The following is a 14115-nucleotide window of genomic DNA, read 5'->3' on the forward strand; positions in this document are numbered from 1 at the left end:
TACAAAAAACCATGTGAAAAAGTGGGACATTGTGCACTTACGGTTGGATTTTTAACTGTTAAATGTGTTCGGGTCATGCTAGATTGACGCTGCTTTGCCTCTTCAGTTGCACCTATAAAGGCTTTATGCCTTCGCACTTTGAGTCCTTTAGGTACATTGACTGTTGTGATGTGAACAAAGTCCCAGCACATGGACACTCCATGTCATCCTAAACCCGAGGTCTAATGAGCGAGAATAAGAACATGTCTGTGCAGGGCTTTCAGTAACGATACTCGGGCGTCTCGTTGTATTTGCCTTGTGCTGACTTCTCTCCACAGCGCTGGAGGTAAGTGTTTTCAGGTCTACGTCGCCACAGAACACCAGGCGGTCCAGTCCAGTGGAAGTCTGGCTGACTGCTGCATCAAGACTGTACCTCACACAAGCAGCTGGAAAGTATCTTTTTTTTTATGTGTCTTCAGTATTTGACTTAAAGTAAAATGGAAGGATATATTTTTACTAGACATAACCTGAGCTGCAGTTACTTTTTCACTGTAACAGATAATGTAAATGTTTGAAGATTTGTTTGACCCAACCTGAAACCCACCAAAGGTGTAACATGGTGAAAACTTTGTTATATAACTGGTTACAATTGAGATGTTCTGCCTGTAAATGTAATTGATCAGAAAGGCTTTGCAGACTTTCCCAGTGAAGAGCAGAAATACATGAGAAGTTGAGTTTCTCGATTAAAAGTCACCTCTAGATTATTGACAGTGGGTGAACTACTGCCTGCCATTTCTTATTCTAACGACACATTACCTGTCTGGGAAAGAACCATAGCCAAAAGTCATCAAGTGGTCATTGCACTTAAAAGAAATAAATAAAACATTTGTAAATTTGGTTTGGTTTTGTGGTTTTCCTTTGTACATGATGCATCTAATTAGTCTCGTTAGTGGGCGTCAGGTAAAGGTAGACTGAATTACTTCAAGCCTACTAATGTGAATGAGATTTCCATATAAATTTGGTCCACAAATTCTCCATTTTTTCTAAGGTTTGATGAAGGTGCAAACATTGAAAGGCGAAATGTTTGTATTTATTAGTTTGTAGTTAAAAATGTCTGCCAAATACTAAATTAAGAGTGCAAGTGTAGAAATTAGTATAGAGTCTTACCTATTTAAGGGTCGTGTCATTAAATGACTAAATTCTTGGACTAAATGTATTATAATAGTGCTATCTTATTGCTTATCTAGTACATTCACATTTGATGCAAGTTGAACAAGGAAAGTTGTACTTCAACTGATCATTAAAAAATCACTACTGTTAACTAAACCAATTGATTTAAACGGGGATTTTTAATTATAATAAACTATGTTTTATAAGCGGTATCAGTACAGTAACTTATTTTGCAATGTTGACAGACTTAAAGAAAATTAATATAGCGTTTGCAGTGTGTTTGAGCCAAAAAGGAAATTATTATAAAACCGTATTACATACGCTCATCCTTGTCCGACGCTTCCTCCATCAGCCGGAACCTTTAACGTCTCCATGTCTCGCTCCCACCGGGCAATTTAAGACGTTATACTTGTCACTTCCGGCTCTTGTTTTGGCTGGTTGTTTGAAATGAGAAGGCTGGCTGTATGAAGCATACTTTTAATGCTTGAATGGCAGATTTATTCAATGAGGATACACGCGGTGGAACAAGTAGAGTCCTATAGAGTGTAGCACGGGGTCAACTTCACTCCTTCTACCGGACTATGTTTAAAAAGATGACCGAATTTGGTCCAGATTCCGGGGGGCGAGTTAAGGTAACGTTACACTGCAGCAGTCTTTGTGTTATTGAAAATATTAGCTCATTGTATTATTACAGTAGTTTAGCAATTCAACAACAAATATGTTAATTAATAGTATCTCTAGTTAGAATTCATGTAACGTTACCCACGCGGCTTATTTGTCCTGTTTTCCAATTAACAGGAACAACCTTCATATGATTATTTATGTTTCTCCCTCTTATGTGCAGGGAATAACCATCGTGAAGCCCATTGTGTTTGGGAACGTTGCCCGTTACTTTGGGAAGAAGCGAGAGGAGGATGGACACACGCACCAGTGGTCCGTCTACGTGAAGCCTTACAGAAATGAGGTGAGACATCCAAGTCACAGCAAGGCCTTTTGCAAAGCTGTTTAAATTGTATACATAAATATACGTAACATTGTTCTTCCAGGATATGTCTGCTTATGTGAAGAAGATCCAGTTCAAGCTTCATGAGAGCTATGGTAACCCTCTGAGAGGTGAGTATGGGATGAGGAATCCGCTCCTGTTGTCGGGATGCATCATCTCCTGTGGATTCGACTTATTTATGTTAAAATGAAAATATGGCATTCAGTAAAAGTAAGAGGAATGTGTTAATGGGGATTGATGCAGTTGGTACATCATATAAGCGTACAGGCAGGTGTGTAGCGGCTCACTGTGTTTCTCTTCCTTCCAGTGGTGACCAAGCCTCCATATGAGATTACAGAGACGGGCTGGGGGGAGTTTGAGATCATCATCAAGATCTTCTTCATTGACCCCAATGAGAGACCTGTGAGAGCCTAACATGAGCATCTCAATGCTAAATACTTAACACAGGCATTTTGAGCTTTACCTCCTTGTATGGATGCTTGTATTGATTTGTACCTGTGTATGTGTGTGTGTGTCTCAGGTGACTCTGTACCATCTGTTGAAGCTGTTCCAGTCAGACACCAGTGCAATACCTAAGAAGACGGTTGTCTCTGAATTCTATGATGAAATGGTACGTCTGGTAGCTTGTGACCACAGTTACTCCACTGCATCCATTAATGTTTTTTGTTATTACTACCTACTAATATTTAATCTTGCCACCAGCAATTACATGACTCTCATATCATTTTCAAAGTTCCCACACACACACACACACACACACAGAGCTTAGATTTTCAAACTGACGTTACCACATCGCTTCAGTGTTTTGATGAAATGGGTCAAAGTGATGCACCTGACTCTGTTTTCAGATCTTCCAGGATCCTACGGCCATGATGCAGCAGCTTCTGACCACATCGCGACAACTCACCCTGGGTCCTTACAAGCATGAGACCGAATGTATGTACACACACACGCAATGAACACGAGACGCATATACAGACCTAGTATGCCCCATTTCTTTTACTTTAACATCGGTGCCCTGCATAAAGGGGGAAAACGATGTTTATGTATCTGTACAGAAGAGCAGCATGGACATAGTTTGAGTTACTGTCATCTTGCTTATGTGTGTTTGCAGTCAATGAGCTAGAACAGAGGACCAAGGAGAAAATGGAGACGGCAAAGAAGAGAACCAGCCTGGAGATCACGGAGCTGAAAGACAAACTAAAGGCCAACAGAGAACACATCAACCAGCTGAAGGCAGAGATCAGGAAGCTGGAGGAGGACGGAGACCACAAGGAGCACTGAGACATGGACAAACGCGCACACACACAGTGATTTGAAGAAAAAAAAGCCCTCGTCGTGATATATTTTATGATCTTTGTTTTCTTTTACACTCGATATCACAAAGCTCAAACAACACATATGAATTATTTCCCCACAATTTACCATAATGTGTTTTTACTGCCGAACTAAAAACACAAAGAAAATCTGAACTGTGTCGTGTTTTGTTAGCGGTGTTGCTTGTGACTGAAACAAGGATTTTATGATTCACCTTTCATGGTGATCCTTTCCACCCAAACATTGCTGGATCACCTGGCTGAACAGGTATGCACACCTACCTGATACATTTGTGTGGACAGCTTTGAATACGAACAGCTCATATGTTGTTTTTTTACTGATCTTTGTTTTCTATATAAAGTTCAAATGTTTTCAGAATTGCCTGTAAATGTCTCTTCTGTTGTAACCATTAGGGTTTGATGAATGTTGATTCATAAAACATGATGAAATACAGGCGTTGCGCTGCAACCAGTCATGAAGTTTGCACCCACTGTAATGAAGATTTAAGTAACTCCTATAATCCATGTGGAGTCAGATGTACTGTGTATATGGGCATAGCCAGTACTATGCAAGATTTGGTGACAGTTATTAAAAACCTTTCTGCAAAGACTATTAAAGCTTCACCATGAACTTATACTCAAACATTCTGTGGGTGTATATTCTATTGACTACCTCCAGAATAAATGTACAAAAACAGTTTGAAACATTTACAGATTCAAGAGAAAGCTTTTGTATGTTTTACATAAGACATCTAAATGTTTTTGAGTCTAAAGGGAGTTAAAGAAAGCGTTTCATTGAAGCCCAGCTATGAATTGTGACATTTCCGAGAGTCCTTGAACGCATCTGGCAGGAAGTTCAAACTTCAGCTCTCCGGACGCTGAACAACTTTTCTTAAGCTGCAGACAAATGCTCCTTTGTATTCTCCTTTGTGTTCTTTACTAAAACTCCAAAGCAAATATGGTCCAATGCAAAGGGCTAAAATGGAGACAGTGTTGTGCAGGCCGGTACATTTGTTTCGGGCGTGTGGACGTAAGTTTAGTAAACGCCACGAGCGACTAACCGGTTGTGTGTCAGGGTTCAAGTGTCCCCAGGTGTCCTTCATTAGGAGGAGCAATTCAAGGTAAGCCTGTATACTACTACACGTCTACACGTGCAAAGAGTGCATACGTTTCGAGCTGTTAGTATAAATGTGTGCCAGGGAGAGTGTACGGATTATTTGTAGTCAATTAATGTAACATGTTTTTTTCATTTGGTCATTAGTTTGAGCACCATTCTTTTTCAGGTAGATGAATGATGATGATTGGTGGTCAAAAAGTATTCCACTGTCATTTTATTGAAAGGGATCACGTTTCAATCTACTTCTAAATATTAAGTGTTGAATATATAGCACAGGCCCCGCATTTTATTTGTGTGCAAGTAGTTGAGTTGACAGTATGACAGAAAATAAACAATGAGATAATTGACTAATCAAAATATTAAAAAGAAAATAGATGCATGTGATTGCCTGGATTGAATTGATATCGCTGTTCTATTTATTTATTATAATTATTATTGTTGGTAGTTATTTGTACTAAATGATTAAGCATCATATAACAGACATAATATAAAGCGTTCCTGTACTAGTTGCAATAATAATGAGAGACAAGTCTTACAAATATTTTGGAAGCAACACTTTTCTTTTTTTAGTCCTAAACATGAATTCACCCTTATTTCTATTTAAGTGCGTTTTTAGTTATTTATAAAACAGCCCGCCGTCACAGGCAGAGTTTTTAGAGGCGGTCACGTGATCAGAGGGCTTTGCACCTACGTCAGAGAAGCCGAGCTGGTGCCGACTAATGATCCTCGCCGTCCTGCTGCATTTAAACTCCACCACTTACCTTCTGAAAGACATCTTCCTCCAACGGCACTGGCTGTTTGACTTCCCTCTCGCTGGTGACTCAAAGGCACATCACACTCATGTACAACTGAATTGGAAGCGCTCAGGGAAGCGCATAGCTCCTAATAATGTTACCCAGCTCGCGTGAACACGAATATATGGCTGACGTAAACGCAACCAACATGTCTCCCCGCTAAGAAAACAACTGGTGCTATTCTGTTGCGTTCAAGTTTCCAGGTGAGTTGGCTGAAAATAGTAACAACTGTTTTGCATGTGTTGTAGCCCGTCGCGATGCTTTTGTTCCTCGACAGTGAGTGCATGGTGGCCCGCGGTTTAAATCTGTTCCATACTGTCGCTGTAGTTTTACCCAAGGGACACGTTCAGCTGGGCCAGTTCTCTCTTTAAATCTGCTGCAGTGTAACTGAGCAAGCATTACTCAATTTCCTTCTTGTATTTGGCAAAGAAGTTAATAACACAGCCAGTGTTATTGTTGCTGCAATGTCTGGTCACACATTGTAAACGGGAGATATTTGAAGATGTCTAAATATGTTGAGGCTGCTTATTAAATGGTTGGGCAGTTAGTTTCACAGCCAGACTCATTCATGTTCAGATGTGTGCGTGATCATGATGATAGCTATAATAAAATGTTGTTTGCTCAGTCTGACTGACACCTAACTGCAAGGTAAATATGGTCATCAGCATTTAAGCGTCATGCACAAATGGTGTGGGCTACAGCCTGTGTTTTTCCTCATGTCTGATCACGTAAATAGAAATATTGAATTTAACCTGACGACAGAGAAGAAGAGAAACTCTCACTTCAGGCTAGATGTGTTGCTTATGTGACCACATGGGGCACGCTGGCTGGCTCCATGTGTCTTTGTTTGCTTGTCAGAGCTCCATTGTTGTCCCAGAGAGTCTGTGTTTCTGTGCATTTTAAAGTCCATTCACGCGGCCCGAGTGCATCATCAGCACGCCCATAGCTTTAATGTGTGGCGTGCCCCCCCAACCCCCCAAAAGAGGACCGGTGCGTTTGTGGGGCTGTGTCTAGCAGCACAACAGAGGATCCATCCGTTAGCCTCGCAACAATATCGTGCTACCCAGGACCCATGACTTACAATTCTCTTCAATCAATATGGGACAGCAAAGAAGGCCACCCTCCAGTGCATTTCCTCATAAGTGCACAATGGAATCAGTTACAAGTGGATAGTAGTTAGTAAGGGTGTGTGCTGCACTGTGCTGTGGGTAATAGCAGGGTAAGGAAGGGCTGTGAGTAGAAAGTGTGTAGGTGTGTAGGGTGTTTCTTCTCCCAACCCCAAACTAAGATGTCAAATTCACTCGTATGTTGCAACTTTTTCGACAAAAGTGGTTATTTCATTTAGTCGCACAGTCGGTCCCGGACTCCTTTTTTATTTTACCTGAGTCAGCTGAAACCAGACCTGTAGCACAGAGTCGGGCTCAACTCCCAGTTTAATATTGCACCACCATGTTTGAGGTGGAGAGAAGAAAACTGTTGCACTGGGCCTGTAATGAAGTGTCTGATTCAATGAGTACAGTTAGATCCTAGTTTGGCATAATCACTTCATATTTATAGTTAATTTGGCTTTTTTTTTTATGTGGATGGCCTTCATTATCTTTGTGTCATGCATCAGTTACTTACGACTCAGTATTACACAAGAGTAAAAACAGCTCTTTGTGTGTTTTTATCCGTCACCCTCACTAAGCAACTTGTGTCATAGTTTTTCCTGCCAACAAGATGTTAGAAGATAAGATGTTAATACTGAGACCCAGGGTTAGTATGTGGTGCCCTGTGGTAGCAAAGCACGAGACATGACATGTGAGCGCACAGTCAAAAACTCTGGGTGTGTGTGTGTTTGCGCACTAGGTGTGGTGGTGAGCCCATGGAGAAGCCGTCGTCTTCGGGCAGAGCAGCTCTGGAGGAGAGAAATGGCCCGGTGGAGGTAAGCACAACAACATGTGGTCAATTCTAACTTCAATACCAACAAATATGACTTTCTGCTGTTCAAATGTGGTCGCATGTTTTCACTGCAGACATTTTGGAATGCAGTTGTTATCAGTGTTGTTGTACACTTGTACTTTTCATGTCAAAATGTCCTCGCATTCTTTCAATTGTGAAAAGTTCTCTTCACGGTCACTGATGTTGACGTCCTTGACTCGTGCGCCAGCTGTTCAAGGGGAACGTTGCAGAAGTTTTTGGGGGTATTACTGCATCGAGCGTCATCTGTTTTTATTCCTTGTCAAAACAGATCATTGGTTCTGCTGCATCGCTTTTGATCCTTTTTAAACTGCCCAATGTGTGTTGGAGCGCGATGCTAAATCAGTCCAGAACTCTTGGCCAGATTGTTACAAAGCAACCAGAAGCTGAAACTATATTCCAAATTCATATTTCTTTCAATTTGCGGGCACAAGAGCGTGTCTTAATCATGGTTGGTTATTTGGTTGATGGCGCTAATTTCCCATCCTGTGTGTCTGTTTGTACCTGCACTCAAGGATGATGGGATGCTGAGAGGGGCCGAGGGTGGAGAGGTGGATGCTCGGACCCCGAGGAAGAGCAGCTCGTCTCGCTCCTCCCGCAAGAGCTTCCGCTTGGACTACCGGCTGGAGGTAAAACCTCACTTCCCATAATCCCCCTGACCACCATCATCATTTCCATAACTCCCTTCCTTCAACATGCCATCCTTCCAGTTCTCTAACTGTTGTGTATTGTGTGAAATGCCATTCTTTCAGCCTAATATAAATGGCTAAAATGTCACGGTTTACTTTGGTTCTAGGAGGAAGTAACAAAGTCCTGCCGGGACAAACATGGCCGCTGGACCAACCCCTGGCCCACATGGCGGTTCCCCTCCTACACCACCCTGCTCAGATTCCTGTTGTTGGATAAAAATCACAGCAACATACCAACTACTAAAGAGGTGTGCTGTTATTATAGTAAACTTTTAAAGTCATTAACTACAGTCTTTGCTTTGTTTCATAATATTCCCAGTCCGATGTCTTACAGTGATCAGTGTTAGAGTTCCCCGCCTCTCTCGTCGTATTATTGCTCTTTGTCAGCTCTCCAAACACACGCACAGTATTTCTAGTTGAAACCTTGCTGAGCTCAGTAAGAGCTTTGCAGGCTGACTGCTCTCACACAGCAGCAGACGCATGTTTAACCCCTTAATTGCACAGTTCTGTTCACCCTGTGAATGGGTGTACAGACCAAAAGTTTAAGGTTTGAAAGTAAGCTCGCAACATTTTGTAATATTGTGTGTCCCTCTCCTTCCTGTGAAGGCTCTGGACAGTGAGCTCCCAGTGATGGAACCGTACTTTGTCCAGAGCCCAGACCTCTCTGACTCCGGTCCAGGTCTGAGAGTCACCTGGCTGGGTCACGCCACAGTTATGGTTGAAATGGACGGGCTGAATATTCTGACGGACCCGATATTTAGTCAGAGGGCCTCACCGTTCCAGTTCATGGGTCCCAAAAGGTACAGAGGACCCCCCTGCACTGTGGAACAGGTGCAGTACTTTTTGTTTTTAATTTATCTTTAGGGAAATGCTAAGTCAATCATATCATTTCTCCTAAGCATAGTTTCTTTGGCTGCTACCATCATTACCAGGGTTTCATGTTTTAACCCTTCTGCCAACAGCTGCCCAGGATCGATGCTGTTGTCATCAGTCACTCTCATTATGACCATCTGGATGCTGGCTCCGTGGCCAGTCTCAATGCACGCTTTGGAGGGGAGCTACGCTGGTAAGTGTTGAGATCCAGGCTTCTATTCACCAGTTGTAGTTCAAGTATTCAGCTTACACTCTTAACCAACAAGCATTATTATTATGCCATCAAATTTAAGAAGAAAAGTTGTAGTATAAAATGTCATAACATTGAAAAATGTGTTCCACAGGTTCGTGCCCCTGGGTTTGATGGACTGGCTGGTAAAGATGGGCTGTGAGAATGTGATGGAGCTGGATTGGTGGGAGGAGAATTGTGTCCCGGGTCATGATGACGTTACCTTTGTCTGCACACCCTCTCAACACTGGAGCAAGCGCACAGCGCTGGACGACAACAAGGTAGTAATCCATTACCTTTAATGTATTAAATCAATCACCAGAAGAGTAGAGGGCGAATGACATAACATGTACTTTTGGCAAAACTACTTAGAAAGCAAATATTTCAATACAGCACAAAGAGGGTTTCATTTTTTATTTTGAGTTGAACGCATATGAATGTTTCCCTCAGTCTCTATGGGGCAGCTGGTCTATTTTGGGCCCGGATCATCGATTCTTCTTTGCTGGCGATACCGGCTACTGCACTTCCTTCCAGGAGATTGGCCGGCGCTTCGGACCATTTGACCTCGCAGCAATCCCCATTGGCGCTTACCTGCCCAGGTTCTGTACATAATAGACACACGCTGTTTATAACTCCACCTAAATATGACGGTCAATGAAACCCCTTTGCAAAGATTAAAACGGACTTTGTTTTTCAGGGATATGATGCAGGGGCAGCATGTAGATCCAGAAGAGGCTGTTCGGATCCACCAAGACCTTCAGGCCAAACACTCCGTGGCCATTCACTGGGGAACCTTTGCTCTTGCCTATGAGGTACAATGTGCAGTTTAATTAGTTGTGGTTTAAATGAATAGTTTGACACCACCTAACAGTTCTATGAAACAAATTAGAGCTGATGATGGAATGTGTTAGCTTGCTAATGTCATCGGCTCGCTTCAGCTACACTGCAGGAGTCCAAACAAAAGGCTTTTGGCACATTACTTGATAACCGTGGGACCAGTGTCATTTCACTCTACAAGAAAAACTTCCAAAAATGTCAAACTATTCCTTTAATGCACATTGAAACAGAGGTTGTATTAATTAGTGACCGATCAGAGATGTGCTGCTTCAAAAACACCGTGTCAATCAAATGGTTTATAAATCACAGCAGCCCAACAGATGCTCCGGCACTATATTCTGGTAACAAGGTGTCATTGTTCGCTAACCCAATTTAATGCAATCTCCGGCTTGCTGCCGCACTTTGAAAGTTAGATTACAAAGTAAAAAATCACTCAATTAACGTTTCGTCCCCTCTTCATCAGTACTACCTGGAGCCACCGGTTCGTCTGCGAGAGGCCATGGAACAGAAAGGACTGAAGCGAGAATCCTTTTTCACTCTACATCACGGGGAGTCCCGCCTTTTAGCGTCACAGGAAGGACACGTCTTTGACTGATCCTCTCTGTAACGAAGTGCAGAAGAAGTTAGAAATCGTATTTGTGATCTGCTTCAGGAAGCGTTCAACCACTGAAACAAAATGTCTCATGCTAGTGTTATTGGTTGGTGTAAACTCACATGGCGTAACTGGTGCAGGGAACAATGTGGAATTGAACCACAAACCTAGAGTATGAAACTGGACGGGAGAAAGATGCAGCTTCATGGTCGCACACAGCTGGACTTCGAAGTTCCTGTGAGCTGTAATAGAACAGAAAACAATCAGAAAGTTATTTAGATTGGTGCTCGCTGATGAATGTACACTGGCCAACGTAGAAGTGTAAGAAGAAATCTATTTGCCTGTGAAATGAATTCCCAACCACTGTATTTTAATAGAAAGCTTTGTTGAACTGTCAGACGCAGACTGAAGTTGAGCTGGGTTCACCTTCATGTCTTAAATAGTGCTTTTTAGTGTGATTTCACTTCTTAGAACGCAAGTAGACTGATTTATTTGCTTCACAGCAAAAGTAGAATCATTTTAGTACTCTGTTAAGTGATTTATGTGAACGCTGAATGAACGTGGCTTAGACTTGTTCCCCCATTAAATATAACTTGCATTTAAAATGTGTTTCTTTCCTGTCAACAGAACTCTATCTAGAATAAGCGAGAAAGCCCTATAGTATGGCAAAAAATCATCTCGAATAAAGTAAGGACTGTATGTCAGAGAAAAAGGCATAACAAGTCATAGTATAGCATGTCAAAGGCATTAAAAGTCATGGTATAGCATGTCAAAAAAGTCATAGTATAGCATGTCAAAACAGTCATAAAAAGTCATAGTATAGCATGTCTAAAAAGTCATAGCATGTCGAAAAGGCATAAAAAGTCATAGTATAGCATGTCGAAAAAGGCATAAAAAGTCATAGTATAGCATGTCAAAACAGTCATAAAAAGTCATAGTATAGCATGTCAAAAAAGTCATAGTATAGCATGTCAAAACAGTCATAAAAAGTCATAGTATAGCATGTCTAAAAAGTCATAGCATGTCAAAAAAGTCATAAGTCATAGTATAGCATGTCGAAAAGGCATAAAAAGTCATAGTATAGCATGTCGAAAAAGGCATAAAAAGTCATAGTATGGCATGTCAAAAAAGTCATAGCATGTCAAAAAAGGCATGAAAAGTCATAGTATAGCATGTCAAAACAGGCATTAAAAGTCACAGTAGCACGTCAAAAAAAAGTCATGGTATAGCATGTCAAAAAAGGCATAAAAAGTCATAGTATAGCATGTCAAAAAAGTCATCAAAAGTCATAGTATGGCATGTCTAAAAAGTCATAGTACAGCATGTCAAAAAAGGCATAAAAAGTCATAGTATAGCATGTCAAAAAAGTCATCAAAAGTCATAGTATGGCATGTCTAAAAAGTCATAGTATAGCATGTCAAAAAAGTCATAAAAAGTCATAGTATAGCATGTCAAAAAAAGTCATCAAAAGTCATAGTATAGCATGTCAAAAAAAGTCATCAAAAGTCATAGTATGGCATGTCTAAAAAGTCATAGTATAGCATGTCAAAAAAGTCATAAAAAGTCATAGTATAGCATGTCAAAAAAGTCATAAAAAGTCATAGTATGGCATGTCAAAAAAGTCATAGCATGTCAAAAAAGGCATGAAAAGTCATAGTATAGCATGTCAAAAAAGGCATGAAAAGTCATAGTATAGCATGTCAAAAAAGGCATTAAAAGTCATAGTAGCATGTCAAAAAAGTCATCAAAAGTCATAGTACAGCATGTCAAAAAAGTCATTACCAGTCATAGTACAGCATGTCTAAAAAGTCATAGTATAGCATGTCAAAAAAGTCATAGTACAGCATGTCAAAAAAGTCATAAAAAGTCATAGTACAGCGTGTCAAAAAAGTCATAGTATAGCATGTCAAAAAAGTCATCAAAAGTCATTGTATGGCATGTCAAAAAAGTCATCAAAAGTCATAGTATGGCATGTCAAAAAAGTCATAGCGTGTCAAAACAGGCATTAAAAGTCATGGTATAGCATGTCAAAAAAGTCATAAAAAGTCATAGTATAGCATGTCAAAAAAGTCATAAAAAGTCATAGTATAGCATGTCAAAAAAGTCATAAAAAGTCATAGTATGGCATGTCAAAAACGTCATAAAACGTCATAGTATGGCATGTCAAAAAAGTCATCAAAAGTCATAGTATAGCATGTCAAAAAAGTCATAAAAAGTCATAGTACAGCATGTCAAAAAAGTCATAAAAAGTCATAGTATAGCATGTCAAAAAAGGCATGAAAATTCATAGTATAGCATGTCAAAACAGGCATTAAAAGTCACAGTAGCACGTCAAAAAAAAGTCATGGTATAGCATGTCAAAAGTCATAAAAAGTCATAGTATAGCATGTCAAAAAAGTCATAAAAAGTCATAGTATAGCATGTCAAAAAAGTCATAAAGTCATAGCATGTCAAAAAAGGCATGAAAAGTCATAGTATAGCATGTCAAAAAAGGCATGAAAAGTCATAGTACAGCATGTCAAAACAGGCATTAAAAGTCATAGTAGCATGTCAAAAAAGTCATCAAAAGTCATAGTACAGCATGTCAAAAAAGTCATTAAAAGTCATAGTACAGCATGTCTAAAAAGTCATAGTATAGCATGTCAAAAAAGTCATAGCATGTCAAAACAGGCATTAAAAGTCATAGTACAGCATGTCTAAAAAGTCATAGTATAGCATGTCAAAAAAGTCATAAAAAGTCATAGTACAGCATGTCAAAAAAGTCATAAAAAGTCATAGTACAGCATGTCAAAAAAGTCATAGTATAGCATGTCAAAAAAGTCATAAAAAGTCATAGTACAGCATGTCAAAAAAGGCATGAAAAGTCATGGTATAGCATGTCAAAAAAGTCATAGCATGTCACAACAGGCATTAAAAGTCATAGTACAGCATGTCTAAAAAGTCATAGTATAGCATGTCAAAAAAGTCATAGTACAGCATGTCTAAAAAGTCATAGTACAGCGTGTCAAAAAAGTCATAGTATAGCATGTCAAAAAAGTCATCAAAAGTCATTGTATGGCATGTCAAAAAAGTCATCAGAAGTCATAGTATGGCATGTCAAAAAAGTCATAGCATGTCAAAACAGGCATTAAAAGTCATGGTATAGCATGTCAAAAAAGTCCTAAAAAGTCATAGTATAGCATGTCAAAAAAGTTATAAAAAGTCATAGTATAGCATGTCAAAAAAGTTATAAAAAGTCATAGTATAGCATGTCAAAAAAGTCATAAAAGTCATAGTATGGCATGTCAAAAAAGTCATAAAAAGTCATAGTATAGCATGTCAAAAAAGTCATAAAAAGTCATAGCATGTCAAAACAGGCATTAAAAGTCATGGTATAGCATGTCTAAAAAGTCATAGTATAGCATGTCAAAAAAGTCATAAAAAGTCATAGCATGTCAAAAAAGGCATGAAAAGTCATAGTATAGCATGTCAAAACAGGCATTAAAAGTCATAGTATAGCATGTCAAAAAAGTCATCAAAAGTCATAGTATGGCATGTCAAAAAAGTCATAGTATAGC

The 14115-nt window shown here is 39.9% G+C and overlaps 2 protein-coding genes across 3 annotated transcripts; both read left to right on the forward strand.

The window, feature by feature from the left end:
• The first annotated feature begins 1579 nt into the window (after nt 1-1579).
• On the forward strand, nt 1580-4059 carry yeats4 (YEATS domain containing 4). The gene is made up of 7 exons (XM_079294501.1): nt 1580-1781; nt 1994-2113; nt 2196-2262; nt 2460-2554; nt 2673-2762; nt 3001-3088; nt 3267-4059. Exons 1-7 carry the CDS (start codon nt 1731-1733, stop codon nt 3434-3436), a joined length of 681 nt encoding a protein of 226 aa, XP_079150627.1. The 5' UTR covers nt 1580-1730; the 3' UTR covers nt 3437-4059.
• A 304-nt stretch (nt 4060-4363) lies between these two features.
• napepld (N-acyl phosphatidylethanolamine phospholipase D) lies at nt 4364-11149 on the forward strand. Of its 2 annotated transcripts, none has more exons than XM_079294497.1 (10): nt 4364-4589; nt 7228-7303; nt 7854-7967; nt 8135-8275; nt 8634-8858; nt 8990-9093; nt 9245-9410; nt 9580-9728; nt 9827-9941; nt 10430-11149. In XM_079294497.1, exons 1-10 carry the CDS (start codon nt 4435-4437, stop codon nt 10559-10561), a joined length of 1377 nt encoding a protein of 458 aa, XP_079150623.1. In that variant the 5' UTR covers nt 4364-4434; the 3' UTR covers nt 10562-11149. The 2 variants fall into 2 exon arrangements, with proteins under 2 accessions (XP_079150623.1, XP_079150624.1); XM_079294498.1 differs by lacking the exon at nt 4364-4589 and adding an exon at nt 5296-5582.
• Nucleotides 11150-14115: the final 2966 nt, after the last annotated feature.

This window comes from Melanostigma gelatinosum (assembly GCF_949748355.1).
Source record: "Melanostigma gelatinosum genome assembly, chromosome: 22".
Lineage (NCBI taxonomy): Eukaryota > Metazoa > Chordata > Actinopteri > Perciformes > Zoarcidae > Melanostigma > Melanostigma gelatinosum.